The following is a 17739-nucleotide window of genomic DNA, read 5'->3' on the forward strand; positions in this document are numbered from 1 at the left end:
GGTGGGGCTCCAGATCCCCAGGGGCACGGTATCAAGTTCACCCCAACCTCTCACAAAAACTGCCACACTGCTCAGCAGTATAGAGCAGACAGTGTCTGTGTCCACACAACACCATGACGAGGTGTTCTTTGAGGGCTGTCCTACAGCCCGCGCTGTGCAAACATTCCATGTAATGAGGCTCATGACCCTGCAGGCCACACAAACCCTAAAGGAAAAAGACAATTCAAGGGGTCCAGACCCCCAAACCTCAGATGGCTGCCTCAACACACACACAGGGCCAGTTTCTCTCAGGAACTGGTATTTATTATCAAAGTCATATTCGATGTCAAAGATGCCACAACTACAAAAACAATTGCGCACATTGCAATCTCAATGCAAACAGTCAAATGGAACCCCAGTCATTAAAAAAGTAATTCAAATTACCCCAAAAAGCAACTGAATTTTTTAAACATCTTTATACATCCAGCCAACAAATTAAAATGGTTAACAAGAAAAAATACAAATTCGGAGGTCTGGTATTGATGTTTAAAAAAGGCAACCGCTTAAGCGTTTCTATCAATTCGAACATCTATCTCCCGGCCACTCAGCTTCACGCCGTTCATCATCCGGCAGGCTCTCTCGGCCACCTCTGGCGACTCAAACTTAACCACACCGCACCCCTTGGACTTCCCGTTCTCCATCTTGATGTCGGCGTACAGCACGTGGCCTGGCACGGGGAAGGAAGAAGAGACCACACACGTCAGGCAAACCAAGGCCCAGTGTCAGTCTGGGCTCCACTCAGTCCAGATGGCCTGTTGGGTTTTAGTGAGAGTCAAAAGGGGGAGGCCATGCGCATGAAGCATGAATGTTCCCAACACTATGGCCCCTCGGCCACGCTACCATTGTTCTGTGGGCAGAATAAGAGTGTCACCCTGCCATCAAAGGCCATCCTAGGGCTTCCAACGCTCCCTTCATGCTAGAGGAAGTACCAGTGACCCATCCAGGGCTGTGTGAGGTCTTCAGATCATCACTAATTCAGCTACCTGCCCTGCTGCGCTGCCCCCGAGCCCAACCACCTGTAACACACTGTATCACATCACGTGATACAGGGAGGAGCCCTGCGTGAGCACATCCAGAAGTCAGAACACAGGACAGTGTAGCTGATGACAGGGCACCCCAACTCTCTAGAACCACCAACTCCACCAGGAGAAAGTTAACCCCACCACCACAGGACTTCTGCCAGGAATGCTGGCACTCACAGCTCAGGTAAGTTCCCCGGGGCCTGTGGTGTGTGTGTTCTTTCTCAGAGGGGGAGTGGCATGGTCCCACCCTGCGATGGGGAAACTGCAGTGGAAGAGGGGAAGAGATGGGCAGGAAAGCAGCTCTGACAACAGCTTCCTCCAGCCAAAGCCAGGGAGAAGCAGCAAGTGGTGAAACGTGAGCTGAACGCTGTGAAACAGGAAGTGAGAAGATGGCGCACGGCAGACACAGCTAAGAAGGGCAGCGGTAATGCAAACTGGGTTCATACCAGAGGGTGAAGAGATTTAAGCTTCACTTCAGCTACAAAGGAAGCCTTTCAGAAAGGTTGTCTGGTGTGCCAAGAAATGGCCACCCATACCAGCTGCTCCATAGGAGAAAGCCACTTGTCTTACATGGAAAGCCATGTGACCCCAGAAGGCTGCTTCGCTTGACTTATCTATAATCCCATCACTCGGGAGGCTGAAGTGAGCACTGAAAGTTCAAGGCCAACCTGGCTGACCTAGCAAGATCTTTCTGGAAGGGAAGGAACACAGATGCAAGACACCTGACACATCCCAGGACACAGAACAATGGCAAGGCCCTCTCCTCAGTGCTCTGACTGATGGGCAGCGGCTGGGGTGACTAGAAGGGTCTGCAGTGGACAGACCCAAGCATTCCCAACAAGCCACAACGAAGGAACACACCCACAGGGCCTCACACTTACCACATTCGTTGAATTTGTCCTTTAGCATCTTCCAAGTAAAATCAAATGGGAGCTGAGGGGAAAAAGAGGTAGACTAATGTGCAGTTTAACCAGGTCTAAAGCAAAAATAACCCAACCATCTATGAGGATGACTTGTTCACGCCATTTCCTGAGGGGCGGCACCAAGGGCAAGGTGCTCCCTAGAGTGCTCCAGCCCTAACAGTTCCCACGTGAGAAGGGCTCACCATGCAGTCCCCATATGCACACGGTAAGAGGCAAGACATCTCACCATATCTGGAATGCGGTTCTGGAGGCGCACAGCCAGATCCCTGCCTGTGGCAGATGGAAAGCCAGAGAGCAGAGCTCACAGGAGCGGGAGGCTGGGCAGCCACACAACTTCCCAGCAGCAGCTACTACACATAATTAAAGCCTCCCTTTCTGTATCACCAGGTCTGAGGAAGCCCCTGGCAGGTCAGGATCACGGATCCTGCCTTCCTCCCAGTAGCAACCCCCCTCCACCGACACCCGGGGTCGGGGACAAACAAGGCTCACTCTCCAGGATGTTTGGTCCACTGACCTCCTCTCCTTATGCCTAACCACATGAGGACTTCTTGAAGTCACTTACATTTCTTACGAATATCTGGCAGGCCTTTCTGGCCACCCCGGGAGCATGGCCTCCAGCTCCACCAAAGGAGCCTGCGAAGCTTCCTCCAAAGTTTCCACGCTCCATCTCAATGGCGCGGTCGAAGCTGGCACCGCCTCCGCCACCCATGGCCAGGCCCATGCGCTCAATGCCAGCACCTAAGGCTGGTCCCATGGCTGGGCCCATCCGCTCCAGGCTGTTGGCGCCCATGCGCTCCAGGCCCATCCGCTCCAGGCTGTTGGCGCCCATGCGCTCCAGGCCCATGCGCTCCAGGTTGTTGGCGCCCATGCGCTCCAGGCCAGTGGCCATGCGATCCATCACGGGGCCCATGCGCTCCAGGCCGGCCCCCATGCCTGCGGGCACCATGCGCTCCATGCTCAGGCCCATGCGTTCGATGGCAGGGCCCATGCGCTCCACACCAGAGCCCATGCGCTCAATGGTCTGGCCCACGCGGTCGATGGGCGCGGCCATGCGCTCCAGGCCGAAGCCCATGCCGGCCCCCATGCGCTCCACTCCAGAGCCGATGCGCTCCATGGTCTGGCCCATGCGCTCGATGCTGGAGGCCATGTGGTCGAGGCCCAGCGGGCCCATGCGCTCAATGCCAGAGCCCATGCGCTCCACGGAGCCCATGCGGTCCATGACCAGGCCCATGCGCTCCATCTCTGAGCCAACTCGATCCATGCCATGGCCCAGGCCGGCGCCCATGCGCTCCATGCCGGCCCCCCCGATGCGGTCAATGCCAGGGCCCATCCTCTCGATCCCGGGGACGCTGCCACCTCCTCCGCCTGAAACAGGGATACAGAACACGGGGTATCAGGGCATGTGTGCCACAGCTGGGCACTGCAGTTCAACCTCAGACCATCACATGCAGACACTCCCCAGTGCTGCTAACTAATAAGGCCGGGTGATGAATTCACTCTCCCGACTCCGGGACACCCATGAACTGCCCACAGAACAATCTAAAAAGAACACACCGCCATGTCGCTTCTGCACAGTACTCCCCAGGCAGCCTCCTTTGCCATTCCCGGGGCATGTGAGGTGCAAACGGGGTGAGTTACATGGAGACTAAAACTACACATCATTCACCACGCCACAGTTCTCTCCCACTCCATCCCCAAAGAAGCCCTGTGGTGCTAGCCTGCATTTCCTTAGCTCTCCCTAGACTCAGAGAAGCAATGACAGCCATGTACGTCACCAAGCAAAAACAAAGGGAACAACAAACACAATGCCCACTTGGCTCCTGTGGGACAAGTGTATGCAGCTGTCCACTTCCAGGGACCTTACTCTGTTAAGAGTAATGGCTGGCTGAATGTTACTTTATTGCTAGTGGAAGGAAGAGCTGGACACACTGTGGGGGTGGACCTGCCAGAGGACCAGGTAGGTCAGCAGTGCTGGACAGTGTGTGGCTGGCCCAGCACCAAGACCACTGCCACTGGCCCAGCACTTCCTAAACGCAGAGCCCGAGGCCCAGCCACCACCAGCTCTACTGGCCCACACAGCCCAGACCAACATGCAAACGCAGGAAGAGGTCACCCGGAAACTGCTGTAACTGGTTCTAACTGACCAAAGTTGCAACCTGACACATGTCACCCCATCTCTCTCTCCAGGTCAGTTTCTTTAACTGAAAAGCAGTGTATCCTGTGGCCAAATGAAGCCTAATGGGAATGAAGAATGATAAGACTTTCTGAGCAGAATGGGCTCAAAACTAACTTCCTCACATTATTAGAGGAAAAGGAGCTTGCCAAGAGCAGCAGAAAGGAGGGCAGTACCTGATACCCACAGCAGAGGACCAGGAAGAAACAGTAGCTCTCACAGATGTGCCCTGGCTACAGAGGATATTTTTTTTTCTTTTGGGGCTTGGACTCTGGGCCTGGACGCTGTCCCCGAGCTCTTCAGCTCAAGGCTACCGTCCTACCCTTGAGCCACATCACTTCTGCTTTCTAGCGGTTAATTGGAGATAAAAGTCTCAGGGTCTTTAGTTCCCAGGCAGGCTTTGAACCTTGATCCTCAGATCTCAGGCGCCTGAGCAGCTAGGATTTACAGGTGTGAGCCACCACACCCAGCTACAGAGGACATTCTAAATGCCCATTAAACTGCACCCCAGAATGCTCACAGCTCTTCCAGCTTGGCAATAGGCCTGCAGATAATTTTGTCATCATTTTCTGAATCGTTCAACCTTATTTGCACACTTTAATAAACATGTTATGTATTAGTGTACGTTCAGTTTTACAGCCAGGTAAAAGAAAGCATTCACTTTTAGGAACGTCCACTTTAGCAGTATCCAACTCTCTCAGGGTAGTAACAGAGACAAGGCTAATAGCACAAACAACACACATACACACAGCCCCAATTCTTCACAATACTCTGAGGCAGGTACTAGTACATCACATCTTACAGGTGACCAATAAAAACAGAGAGGCTCAGTCACTTGCCACACATCACACAGCTAGGAAAAGGCAGAGCTGGCTCCCACCCTGGGCAGTCTTCACACAGCCAGGTTGTCACACTGTTAGGCTGTGCCCCATTAACAGCCTGTTCTCAAATTCAAAACATCAAACTAAGTGTTTCCTACCTCCTCCCTGCTTTGCAATGATCTCTCCTCTCTTCAGTGCATTACTTAGGATTTCTAAGGAAATCAGGAAGAAAAAAACAATTAGCCAAGTTTCTCTACGATAATAAAAACTTGCTCATTACACATTCCAAAGCAGAAATACTACTGATAATCCTTTTTTCAAAGAAAGCAAAAGGGAAAGGTGGAAAAGTTTGAGAAACAGACAGACAGACAAGATCACATGAAAGAAGACTCAGGAGTCCTTGACAATGATGATGGTCACAATGCCGGGAACCCCTGTAGCTCTAGAATGCGTCCAGCAGAGCGAGGAGCCTGTATCCACCCCCAGCTCCCACCCCCGCCAAGCTGAACTCAGTCAGAGTAAATCAGAGCCTCAGTTCTTGCTCAGAAGTTTCCCAAAGCTGGTTTGGACCCTCAGTCTTGAGTCTTTCCCTCTCACCTGGGTGGGAAATCCCAGCCTCCTGGAACTCATACTTGTAAGTCTAAAGCCTCCACTCAACATCTATCACCACCCCACAGCCCATTCCCAGTCAAGCTACAACTACTTCCAGTGAGAAAGGGGAAACCAACCAACAGTGCCTGCACACCAGCCTGCCCTAAACAAGCCCAAGGCCACAAGGGAGACAAAGTACAGACAAAGCTGCTGTCCCACAAAGAAACCGCCAATGCCATCACTAGCAACCCCTTCCAAAGTCTCTCTTCACTCCTTTGCTGCATGGAGAATGTGTACATAACTTCTCTGGCCCTCAATGTACACCTGGACAAAGGCCTCAAACTGTCACCCTAACACCAAGCAACTCAAAGCTAGCCCACAGCTGTGTCTTGTACTCTGCCTGCTAGGCCAGGAAGGTGGTAAAGCACACCAAAAATAGACTTGGCTGCTTGGCAGCAAGTAGCAAGCTTACCCTTCCATGACGCCTGGGATCTGTTCACTTTCTCAGCTCAGCCAGGCTCACTCTGCTCTCACTGTTTCCCACCTGCATGCCATCAGCCCTGCTGACCCCAACCAGAGCCCATGCTTCCTACTCCTCTTTTCCACTCTCTGCACCTGTAATGCTACAGCCCGAGCCAACCCCAATCCGCCAGCTTCCACTGCACCCCTGAGCAAAGCATGGCTGTTCATCAGGCATCCAGAGCAATGCCTTTCCTGGTCCTCATTCTTTCTGCGTGTTGATCTCTGAGGGTCCCCTAAACTGCTCCAAGGTCAGCCCCTCAGCAGCACCACATCTTCCAGAGACCACAGACCTGTCTTTGAATGAACAAATATAGATATCTGTGCAAAAAAGATCTACTGCCCCAATGGGAGAAGGGACAAGAGGCAGGAGACACTACACAAGGCAGTGGACCAGTGACTCCATCCTTAATGCATGAATCTAGATAACTACCCTTTAACTCAACAGAAATTTTTATTTGGGTTGGCCACTAGTGGCTCACATCTGAAATCTTAACTACTCAAGAAGCTGAGATTTGCTAGGAGCCGGTGGTTCATGCCTATAATCCTAGTTACTCAGGAGGCTAAGATCTGAGGATCAAAGTTCAAGGCCAGTCCAAGCACAAAAAGTCCATGTGACTCTTATTTCTAATAACTACCAGAAAACCGAAAGTGAGGCAGAGGCTCAAGTGGTAGAATGCACCAGCCTTGAGCTGAAGAGCTTAGAGATAGCACCCCAGCCCAGCATTCAAGCCCCACGACCAACACACACACACGCACACACACGCACACACACACACACACACACAAAAAAGCTGAAGTTCAAAGTCAGCCAGGACAGGAAAATCTGAGACTTATTTCCAATTTACCAGCAAAAAAAGCTGAAAGCAGGCCAGGAATGTGGTCTAGTGATAGAGTGCTTGTGCAAAGCCCTAAGTTCAATTCCTTGGTACCTTATATATAGAAAAAGCTGGAAGTGGCACATCCTCAGTACCATAGAAACAGACAAGACTAGAAGTGGCACTGTGGTTCAAGTGGTAGAGTGCTAGCCTGCAGCATATGAAGCTCAGAGAAAGTGTTGTAAGCCCTGAGTTCAAACCCCAAACTGGCCAAAAAAAAAAAAAAAAAAAAGGAAGGAACCAGCCACAACCAAGTCCAACAGAAAGTTTTCATCGCCTGAGTCACATGCAAACATGCATTCATCCTCCCCCAATCCCAAAGTTTTAAGAACAACTCAGAATAGGCAGAAGTAATCAGAGCAAGCACCTCCAGAAGACAAGTATTCACTAGCATGGTGAGAGACAAGAAGTCTCAAAAGTTGTCACCAGGAAGTAGTGCTGTGGCTCAATTGGTAGAGCATTAACCTTGAGCTGAAGAGCTCAGGGACAGTGCCCAGGCCCCAGAGTTCAAGCCCCACTACCGACAGAAAAAGAGAAGAAAAGAAAAAGAGAAAAACTTTTCTCAGGGTTGGGGCATGGCCTAGTAGTAGAGTATTTGCCTAGCATGTGCAAAGCCCTGGGTTCAATTTCCTGGCACCACATAAACAGAAAAGGCTGGAAGTGCTCTTGTGGCTTAAAGGGAAGAATGCTAGCCTTAAGAAAGCCTAAGGAGCATGCCCAGCAAGCCCTGAGTTCAAGCCCCAGAACTGGCAAAAAAAAAAAAAAAAAGTTGCCACCAAACAGGAAATCCTGACAATCTGACTCAAGTTGTTTCTAGCCTCCAGAAAGAACAGTGCAGATGGGAGGACTAGAGATGACCTGGAGTAAAAATGCTGAGCTAAATGGAGAAATATGACACCTATGGTGAAGCAAAAATGAAACCGCTTTGCCAAAGTAGAAAACATTTTTCTCTACGGAAACAGGCCCCCAATGCTCAAAGCTTCCAGTGCAATAAAAGGCCCCTATGGCCCCTATCCACAACTCTACGCAGGGCATCCAGCAGTGCACTGCTCACCGCAGAGCCTGGGCTCAACAAGGCCCCTCCTACTGGCTCAGCAGCAGGGCTATGCTATGCAGCAGTGTTAACTCCTACACATTATAAAAAGAAGCCATCTGAAAGAAGAGAAAGGATTCTACAAAGAACCAATAGGTCTACAAGACAGATCTTTTAACCCTAAAGAAAACCAGCAGACTTTGCCTAAGAAAGAAGGCTGAGCTGAGGCAGCCTATCAGCCCAGGGGTGGACCCCGCCCACATGGGGTCTGAGGGGCCATCTTACCCATTCCTCTGCCAAGGGGCTCTCCAAAGCTTCGAGCCATTCCCATCTCGTTTCTGGCAAAGTCTCTCTCAAATCCTGCACCCATGCCACGCTCCATCTCTGTGGAAAAAAATATAACCCTAGGCCTTTCCGGGAATAATCATGAGGCTTCAAACATGCAAAACAAAACTACAGACCCATAACAACCACACCATGTCAGCTAACTACCAACTCTAACAGCCATAACTACTGTTAACTATCCTAGAAACTGGGAGACACCTGCAGCAGTCAACATAGGCTGCAGAGCTGGCTGATCTAGCAGTGCCACCTCCTGGTACACATCCCATGCCTGGACAGGGGCTTTCTGTCATCATTTCACTGCACCCTCACACCCAACCTGCCCTGCACCACCCACCACTGCTCCTTCACAAGGAAAACGGAGGCTCACACCAATCAAAAACCTGACAAGGTCACAGAGCAAGTTGGGGTGAGATGAATGAAGGCTGGTCAAATTCAGAATGCACTGACCAGGCACACACTTCTATACTAGCGCCTGAGCTAACCACCCTCCTACACAATGGGTCTGGACGGCTTCTTTACAATTTCATTGGTATTATTATAAAATGAGTTAACTAGCACATATATTCCTAGTATGTTATTAAAAACAAAGCCCTGAGCTTCTGTGCTTGTGAAGCCACACACAATTCCACCTGTGGTATACCCATGTCACATCCCATACTGAAGTAGGGGTCCCTAGAAAAGCTAGTATTAGTGGGCTGGGGGCAGCCAGTAAGCCCTGGGTTCTACCTCTAGTACCAATTACTTTTTGTTGGTCATGGGGCTTGAACTTGAGGCCTGGGTGTTGTCTGAGCTTTTTAGCTCAAGGCTAGCAATCTACCATTTTGAGCCACAGCACCATTTCCAGTTTTCTGGTGGTTAACTGAAGGCAAAGAGTCTTATGGGGACTTTTCTGTCCAGGCTGGCTTTAAATCACAATCCTCAGATCTCAGCCTTCTGAATATGTAAGATTACAGGCATGAGTCACCAGTGCTTAGCTTAATGGACACCTTTTACAAAGGGTACAATTACGATCAATTCTGTTATGTGGCCAGCATCATTCCTCAGATGAGTTATAAATCACTGACTCTGGCAAAGATGGGATTAACACAGTTTGAATCAAGGCTGGTGTGCTACCTGAGGGTAGGCAGGCAGGGCTCGATCAGCCCAAGAAACCCCATGCCTCCTCGCCTCTCAGATGAAGAGGCCTCAATGCTTTGGCTAAGGCCTCACTATTCATCTTCCCAACTGCCAGAAGACCCTGGAGTACCAACCTGCCAGGCTCAGGTCAACACTGATGGTCACAGGGACGGATTGTGGTCAATAATTAAACAAGTCAAATGCAAAATGGCGCTCTGTCTTTCAGTGTGATTTCTACCCCAGGACTCTAGAGAAGGTTCACTCAAATCTGAGAAAACCAGGTCCGGGGTGAGGAGGAGAGGGAGCACGGGCTCAGCTGCACAGATGCTTAGCACAAACAACAGATGCTCAGGTTTGGGCTTTCCGCAGAGAACAAGCATCTGGAATCTTCACAACAGACCGACCCTGTCTGTCATAAGTTCACCTGTATTTGCCTACCACAGAGCTGCACTACAACCTGAATTTCCTCCCCCTCGCCCATCTGTCCAGATGTGACCAAGCCACATGGCTCAAAACTTTTACTAAGCCCCAGGCAAACAAGCGCAGTAGGAAAGCGTACTGCAGTAAGACCCTGTAAACACAAACTTCTGTTCCTTCCTACATTGTTCCTGTCATCTAGATGACCATCTTGCTCCAACAAAGCAACAATCACCAACTTCGCACCCGGCTCCCCAGGGACAGCCCAGGACACCTGCTCTCTCCACACCTCTTCATCTTCTACTTACTCCAACCCAAATCTTTCTTCACTGCCCAGACCAGGAAAGCAGAAAGAATAGCAGCTTTCCAGTAGGTGGGGAGCAGAGTCAACCAGCATAAATGGTTTTAAGACTTCCAGATTCTCAGCCCCAAGGCTGATGCTGTGCTGGAGGCGTTTCTAGAAAGCAGGATGTGGGTGGAATGAAGAGCCCCACTGTGGAGCAGCCTGGGCTTATATCATGGCACCATCATTCACTAGCCACATGACCTCGGACAAGTCACTGCCTCAAGTTCTGACGTATGCCATGTGGTGCTGGCAAGGACCAAATAGAGTTAACATGGTGTTAATGCTAGCCAGAACGGGAGATCTGAATGACAGTACTCTACTAGAATGTGTGCTAAGTGTAGAATCTACATCAGTCTCTCTCTGCCGACAACTTGGGAGTCGTCTGGTAGATGGTCAAGAACTACCCAACCTAGCCCTCCCTGGAAGGCATGAACTTGACAAGAAATCCCACATCATTCCTACTTTGGAGATCATGTGCAAAGCATAAAAACACACGCTTTAGAGCACTGACAACAATAACAAAGCATGTTTACAACTTTACAGGACGAGTAATGGGGTAATTCTAAACCATAGGTATTTCAAGAGTCCAGTGACTTAAGTGAACCAAGTCTAGCTTTGAAGTATTTAAAACAACTCAAAAGACACGTGGTTCAGAAGGAAAGCAAAGACGGGGCATCAGCAGTCTAGAAGGCGCTGGGAGCACACCGCCAGTGGGGTACAGTAGGAGCAGGAGGAAACAGGGGTCTTACCATTTATCCGGCCCATGTTCATCCCAGATCCAAATCGCCCCATGTTTTCCATACCACCACCAAAGGGTCCCTCCATGCCTGCAAAAAAGGTGTGCATCTTAGCACCATCACAAGGGGACTGCTCACTTAGACACATCAGGAAAGGAAGGAAAAACATTTCTTTGGCATTTTCTGCCAAAAATTTACCAAATTCAAGAGTAGTTGAAAGAAAAACAAACAAACCCTACTTTGAAAATGACCACCACCTTCAAAGAGCTAATTTAGCCCCAACCACCTGGATGACAGACAAAGCAGAGAGGTTCGGAGAGATGGAGCAGACTGCCCAAGGTCACAGAGCTAGAGAGCGAGAACCAACAGCCACACCCACCGCAACGATGGATAGGTAGAATAGTTCCTGATGCAAACCTTTTGGAAACCCGAGTGCGAATATCATGCAAGACATAAAAGAGAAGAGAGAGAAGGCAGAGAGGAAAGCCAGACCTAAGAGATTATTTTGTACTTCACTTTCAATGTCTTACCTCCCATTTTATTTATTCCAAATCCTATGCCTTCCATTCCCATTCCTTGAAAAAAAAAAAGTCAATGCAAACTAAAATTATATCAAAGCAGTAACGTTTAAACTTAAAAAGTACAAAACAATTCCAAACCAACACATGAGTCAAAACTACCTTAACAGACATATTGGGAGGGGACTGACTACCATTACCAACTATTTAACCATGTAAAACTATTTAGCCAAATAAGTGTTATGTGGGTTAGAGGTCTACCAAGTTCTACTCAATGATCAAGTTAGAAATTTTAAACATAATTACCCAGAAGACCATGAAAAACTCACATTACAGAATTCTTTAGAACAAAAATAGTCTTTAATAAATAAAATCCCTATTAAAGGTAGATCCTTTAGCACACACACACGCACACGCACAAGCGCACACACACAAGAGGAAAAAAACCCCACCACCACTTCCTAAAACAAACTTTGCACCAGGGGTCAGACTAGAAATTATGGGGCTCAGGTAGAGCCTTTTGAGCTTGTGGTCAGCATCTGATTGGGATGAAGGCTAATGACAGGCAAACGTGACCATGGCAGCATAGAGGGGCATCAAAGCACAATGTCAAATGATTTCAAGAGAGAAAAACCTAAGTCTGAGACCATAAAAATCAAACATACCCAATAGTATAGAAATACCTCATGACACAAGTAACACTAATCAGCAAAGTCTATTTTATGTCCATACTTTTGTATCCTGGGATCTGGGACCATCAGGGTGTCATGCAGTGAGACCCTCCCCACTTCCAGAAATCACATGGGAACCCAAGGTGGTCTAGGTGACAGAGTAGGACACCAGAGCATTCTGTGGTACTGTGTCCAGATCCATACCCTGTCAGAGACAATGTGGCCTCAGGCAAGACCAACCCTTCTGGCTGGAAAGGCACAATGGCTTTAGAAATAAAGAGGACTCAGTAAAAACACAAAACACTGTCTTTATCAAAATGAAATTGAGATGAGTAAGAATTTGGTCCCAATTAAGTCTTTATTTCATTTGAACTATTCAAGGTCCAATTATTCCAACAATTAATAACTTTCACTTCCCAGAAATCTTCTATCAAGACAATAATTCTCACCTGCAGGCCCTATGTTTCCCATTCCGATGCCTTTGTTTAGGTGATTGGCATCAATAGGCTGCCCTCCTGGCCCCAAACCCATGCCAATACCACCAAGTCCATCTGGAAGGTAAAGAGAAAGTCAGAGTGTAAGTTCTCTTTTGAGAAAACAGGCAAGTCACTGTTCTGCCAGCTAGCTTGTCCTCCAGCCCCAAGCATCCTGTGGGTCCCCAGGGCCACACAGCACAGGACCCAGCTGGGAGTACTCCTCTTCACAAAGGCTTGACTTTTTAAATGCAATTGCAGAATGGAGTCTGTGGTATGTATTTATACAACAAAATCCATTCAATAACTGAGAATAAACTATACATAAGAATCTTGAGTCTCTTGCCCTAAACTACGAAAACATTTATCAAATCCAGGTACCAGTGGCTCACACCTATAATCCTAGCTTTTCAGGAGACTGAGATCTAAGGATCACAGTTGGAAGCCAACTTGGGCAAGGAAGTCCATCAGATTCTTATCTTCAATTAACTACCAGAGAGGTAGAAGTAGAGCTGTGGTATGTGCTAGTCTTGAACAAAACAGATCAGGAAAAGCACCTAGATCTTGAAAGTTCAAGCACTAGGACTGGCACAAAAAATGAGAGAAAAAAAATTTTTTTTATCAAGCTGGGCAGGGTAGCTCATATCTGTAATCCTAGCTACTCAGGAGAGGCTGAGATCTGAAGATCAAGGTTCAAAGCCAGCCTGGGCACAAAAAGAACCTGAGACTCTTATCTCCAATTAACCTCTAGATAACCTGAAGTGATGCTATGACTCAAGGGGTAGGACGGTATCCCTAAGCTGAAGAGCCCAGGGACAACACCCAGGCCCAGGGGTAGGGTGGTAGCCTTGAGCTAAAGAGCGCAGGGACAGTGCCCAGGCCCCAGAGTTCAAGCCCCACGACTGACACAGACTGACACACACACACACACACACATGCATACACAAAAGGAAAAGTGGTGCTGTGGCTCAAGTGGTAGAGCACTACTAGTCTTGAGAAAACCCAAGGATAGTGCCCAGGCCCTGAGTTCAAGCCCCAGGATTGGCCCCCCAAAAAACACCTTACCAGCCAAACCCTGGCAGCTCACACTTGTCATCTTAGCTACTACTGAGGAAACTGCCATCTGAGGGCCACAGTTTGATGACTCATCCCCAATTAACCAATAAAAAGCGAGAGGTGAACTATGGCTCAAGTAGTAGAATGCTAGCCCTAAACAAAAAAGCCCAGGAACAGCATGCGGGCCATAAGTTCAAGCCCCCCAAAAACCCAAAAGTGGTATTATATAAAGTGATATAAAGCACAAATGTGTCCAATGCCCACCTACAACCTCCTTCTAACTCAGCATCCCAAGTCTCTGCTCATGGGGAAAAAAAATGCTATAGAAGTTGAGCCAGGCTCAGGCCTATAATCCTTGCTACTCAGGAGGATGAGATCTGAGGATTAAGGTTCAAAGCCAGCTAGAGAACTAAAGACCTTGAGACTCTTTGTCAGCAATTAACCACTAGAAAATGGGAAGTAACACTGTGGCTCAAGGTGTAAGACAGTAGTCTTGAGCTGAAGAGCTCAAGGACAGTAACCAGGCAGAGTTCAAGCCCCACCGCCAACCAAAAAGAAAAGAAAAAAGTTCACATGCTGGACCACACTGTCTGAATCTGTAAGATTTTAGTAATAATGCAGCTACTGTATTTAAGGACCCCATCTCAATTCTTGCCCACAGAGTTTCCTAACTCAATACCCAGCCTACCCTTAGCTCCATGCCCCTCTACACACAAATGGGTTTGAGGCCTGTACTGTTCTGGGTAGCCAGGTCCTGAGGCTTTAACCAACTGAGATGGAGGCACCAACAGCAACAAAAACCTGAAACGTAATTTATCTAGTTAATATCCTTGTTCCTAATTGCATGGCAACAGCATCAAGTCACCAAGGTTACTCACTCCCAAAGCAGACTAGTCAACCTTTGGAGCTAGAAGAGGAGACACAGGCCTAGGGACAATGGCTTCCTCCTGCAATAGGAAGAGCCAACAGGAGCACCAGTGACTATTCACTGGGTATGTTAAAAAACAAGTGTGCCTCTGAACTGTAACACCTCCTCCCCATCTTGAAGCCATAGGCTTCCCTCAAGACCTGCTTTAACTCTTATAATGCAGATACCTGGTGCTCTAGGCTTGCTTGCCCTGCCTGTACCACAAAATTCTGAGGCCTCTGCTCCTCCCACTGGGGGAAGACTAGGACTTTATACTGATGTGCCAATCAAATAGGGAGCACTCAATCAACCAGCCTTCCTGCCCACAACAGCTCTTCACCTTTCACTAGGATGGTGCAAGAGCCCATCTTTTCTTACTCCTCATAAAAATGTTGTGAGTGAGGGCCAGGAGTTTGGCCTAGTGGTTAAAGTGCTTGCCTAGCATGCATGAAGACCCGGGTTCGATTCCTTGGTACCACGTACATAGGAAAAAAAAAAAGCCGGAAGTGGTGCTGAGGCTCAAGTGGTAGAGCTCTGGCCTTGAGAAAGTCCAAGGACAGTGCTCAGGCCCTGAGCTCAAGCCCAGGACTGGCAAAAAAAAAAAAAAAGAAAATGTTGTGAGTGATAACCTTTTGTATGTATCATAACCTTCATTTAAGTACTGAATTTGCTGGGGCTGTTGTATATTCAAGTCTGTGTAAGCACCTTGCTCCCTTCACTTTTTCACCATTCCAAAATGAAACTGTCTCCACCAGCAGTCACTCCTCCTCACTTCTCGCCCCCTGGGAATGACTCATCTACTTTCTCTCTTTATGCTTCTGCCTATTTGGGAACCTCTTACAGATAGATAAAATTAACATTCAACCATATTATATAGTATGTGCTATGTCAGTCATGGGACTTGAACTCAAGAGTCTAGGAACTGTCCTTGAGAATTTTTTCCCCTCAAGGCTAGTTTTCTAGCCATCACTCCACTGGATCGACAACTGAAGATAAGAGTCTCAGGGTTGGGCTGGCTTCAAACCACTATTCTCTGATGTCAGCCTCCTGAGTAGCTAGAATCACAGATATGAGCCACTTATACCCAGACCTCCTTTTTATGACTGAAAACTATTCCATTATGTGGATTTATCATATTATAGTTACCTATCCATGTCTCATCCCTACTTGAAGTCTGGGTCCTCTCCTGCTTCAGACTCCCTAGTGCTGAGTTTAACAGGTATGCATTACCAAGCCTGGCTATCCACCTACCAGGCTGCTACGAACATGCTGTTAAGTTTCAGTGTGACTCTCACTGCAGCCTCACCTTTGTCCCCTTCCCTTTGCTGTTTCGGGCTGCTCCTTGCTTAGGATACTTCTGAAAGTAAAATACTTACGGGGAAGTTGCTGGGGCCGTTCAGGAGGGAAAAAATCTCCCTTTGGTAAAGCCCTCTCATCCTGAAAGAGGAAGAATATGAATGTATCTCAGCATCTCCTGAAGGAGGGCTGGCCACAGCAAAGAGGATGTGTGGGAACAACTAAGTGGGTGGCTGAGGCCGAAGCTCAGAGGAACAGTACTTGTGAGCATGTGCAAAGCCTGGGTTCCATTCCCAGCAAATATAGAGGAGATGGGGAGGGAGGGGGAGAAGGAAAGAGAAGGGAGGAAAGGAGGAAGAGGGAGGGAGAGAGAGCGTGCACAGAGAAAGGTAAGACAGTACACATGAAAAATGCACTGTTAAATAAACTGTATAAACTGACACATTCCTATCACACAGACCTGTGTGAGGAGGAAAAGACACACGGAATACTTTTACTGCCTTCTGGATAAAAACCATGTGTATTGTTGTGGAGGGAAGACTGGGACCTGGACAAACAGGTCAAATGAGAGCTCACTCACTCTTTTCATACTTTTTGAATCATGTGGATCCTTTTATCAACATAAAATGCCAAACTGAATATCTTAAGTAACTGAGTTTGAATTCTAACTCTAGTACCCTCAGCATGTTCAGATGAGGCCTTTACTATCATAATTGGCACCACTGTAGCAGAGATAGTATTTATTACATTTGCAACACCTTGAAATGCTGCCTGAATCAAAGACTCTAGGTATAACATACTATTTTTTAATACTTTGAAAACTAGAAGCCCAGACATCTAACCATTCTTTAAAACTCATCGGATACAGGCCAGGAGTTTGGCCTAGCACGCACAAAGACCTGGGTTCAATTCCTCGGTACTACATACATAGAAAAAAGCCGGAAGTGGTGCTGAGGCTCAAGTGGTAGAGCTCTAGCCTTGAGAAAGTTTAAGAACAGTGCTCAGGCCCTGAGCTCAAGCCCAGGACTGGCACCAAACAAAAAACAAAACTCATCAGATGCTCAAGCAGGATTATTTGACTTCCCCACCACACCAGCAACACCCAATAAGCAAACAAGAAAAATCTAGAGATGAGCTCCAAGGTTATGTTGTCACACATGTCCTCAACACACAGGACATGTCCACCAGCTCAGTGTAGGAGCTGTGGGATGCTCTCAGGAATGTTTCTCTCCATGTATTTGATATGACAGAGAAAACAATCTCTATTTACTTACCATTTTGACGTGCATTGGTCTATCAAATAGCAGCTGGCCATTAAACATAGCTGGTATTATAATTAAGGTTATTTGTCACATCAGTAAAACCACCCACAGCAAGGAAAAAAAATACAGGGGGAAAAAAAAAAGAGAACCTCTTCAAAGCTACCAGTTGAGGTCCTCCAAACCAAGAAAGGGAGCCAATAGTCATTTTGGTACTTCCCACATGCTCAGATCAAAGAAAACTAGGGCAGCTATGTGTCCTGCCATGGACTGAATGATGCTGAAAAGCCAGGTACAACCCAGGGGCTAGATGATACCCACTCTGTGCTAAGCAGTGAATCCACAGCAATTTCAATTCTTTATTGTATTTTATGCATATATTTCTACAGTAAGTATAAGGACAATAATGTATGAAAGCTGGAGGGAAAAAGAAGGTAAATTTCCACTTGCTTCTTCAGTCTGAAGCTTTAAGCAGGATCTCACATTCTTCACATGACCCTCTTGAGTACTGCCATCTCACTTTTCTGAGTCCTACATTCACCGAGTAAGAAACTCAGTGAGTCCTGCCAGAGCTTAATGCCTGTGAGGATGTGTGGCAC

The 17739-nt window shown here is 47.9% G+C and overlaps 1 protein-coding gene across 8 annotated transcripts in view; it reads right to left on the minus strand.

Moving 5' to 3' along the window:
• Positions 1-281: 281 nt before the first annotated feature.
• The window catches only part of Hnrnpm (heterogeneous nuclear ribonucleoprotein M), a 43230-nt gene continuing 25772 nt past the window's right edge, over positions 282-17739 (minus strand). For 2 of the 8 annotated variants that reach the window (XM_090341591.1, XM_090341574.1), the window contains 10 exons: positions 17156-17205; positions 15962-16022; positions 12599-12700; positions 11491-11535; positions 10973-11050; positions 8285-8383; positions 5137-5190; positions 2547-3349; positions 1943-1994; positions 282-706 (listed from right to left, as the gene is read on the minus strand). In XM_090341591.1, the coding sequence (XP_090197717.1) occupies positions 543-706; positions 1943-1994; positions 2547-3349; positions 5137-5190; positions 8285-8383; positions 10973-11050; positions 11491-11535; positions 12599-12700; positions 15962-16022; positions 17156-17205 (1508 nt within the window). In that variant the 3' untranslated portion in view covers positions 282-542. The remainder of the gene's footprint in view (positions 707-1942; positions 1995-2546; positions 3350-5136; positions 5191-8284; positions 8384-10972; positions 11051-11490; positions 11536-12598; positions 12701-15961; positions 16023-17155; positions 17206-17739) is intronic. The other 6 variants (XM_090341603.1, XM_090341606.1, XM_090341601.1 and 3 more) reach the window with 4 other exon arrangements.

Source organism: Megascapheus bottae, chromosome 1, assembly GCF_031878675.1.
Source record: "Megascapheus bottae isolate mThoBot1 chromosome 1, mThoBot2.hap1, whole genome shotgun sequence".
Lineage (NCBI taxonomy): Eukaryota > Metazoa > Chordata > Mammalia > Rodentia > Geomyidae > Megascapheus > Megascapheus bottae.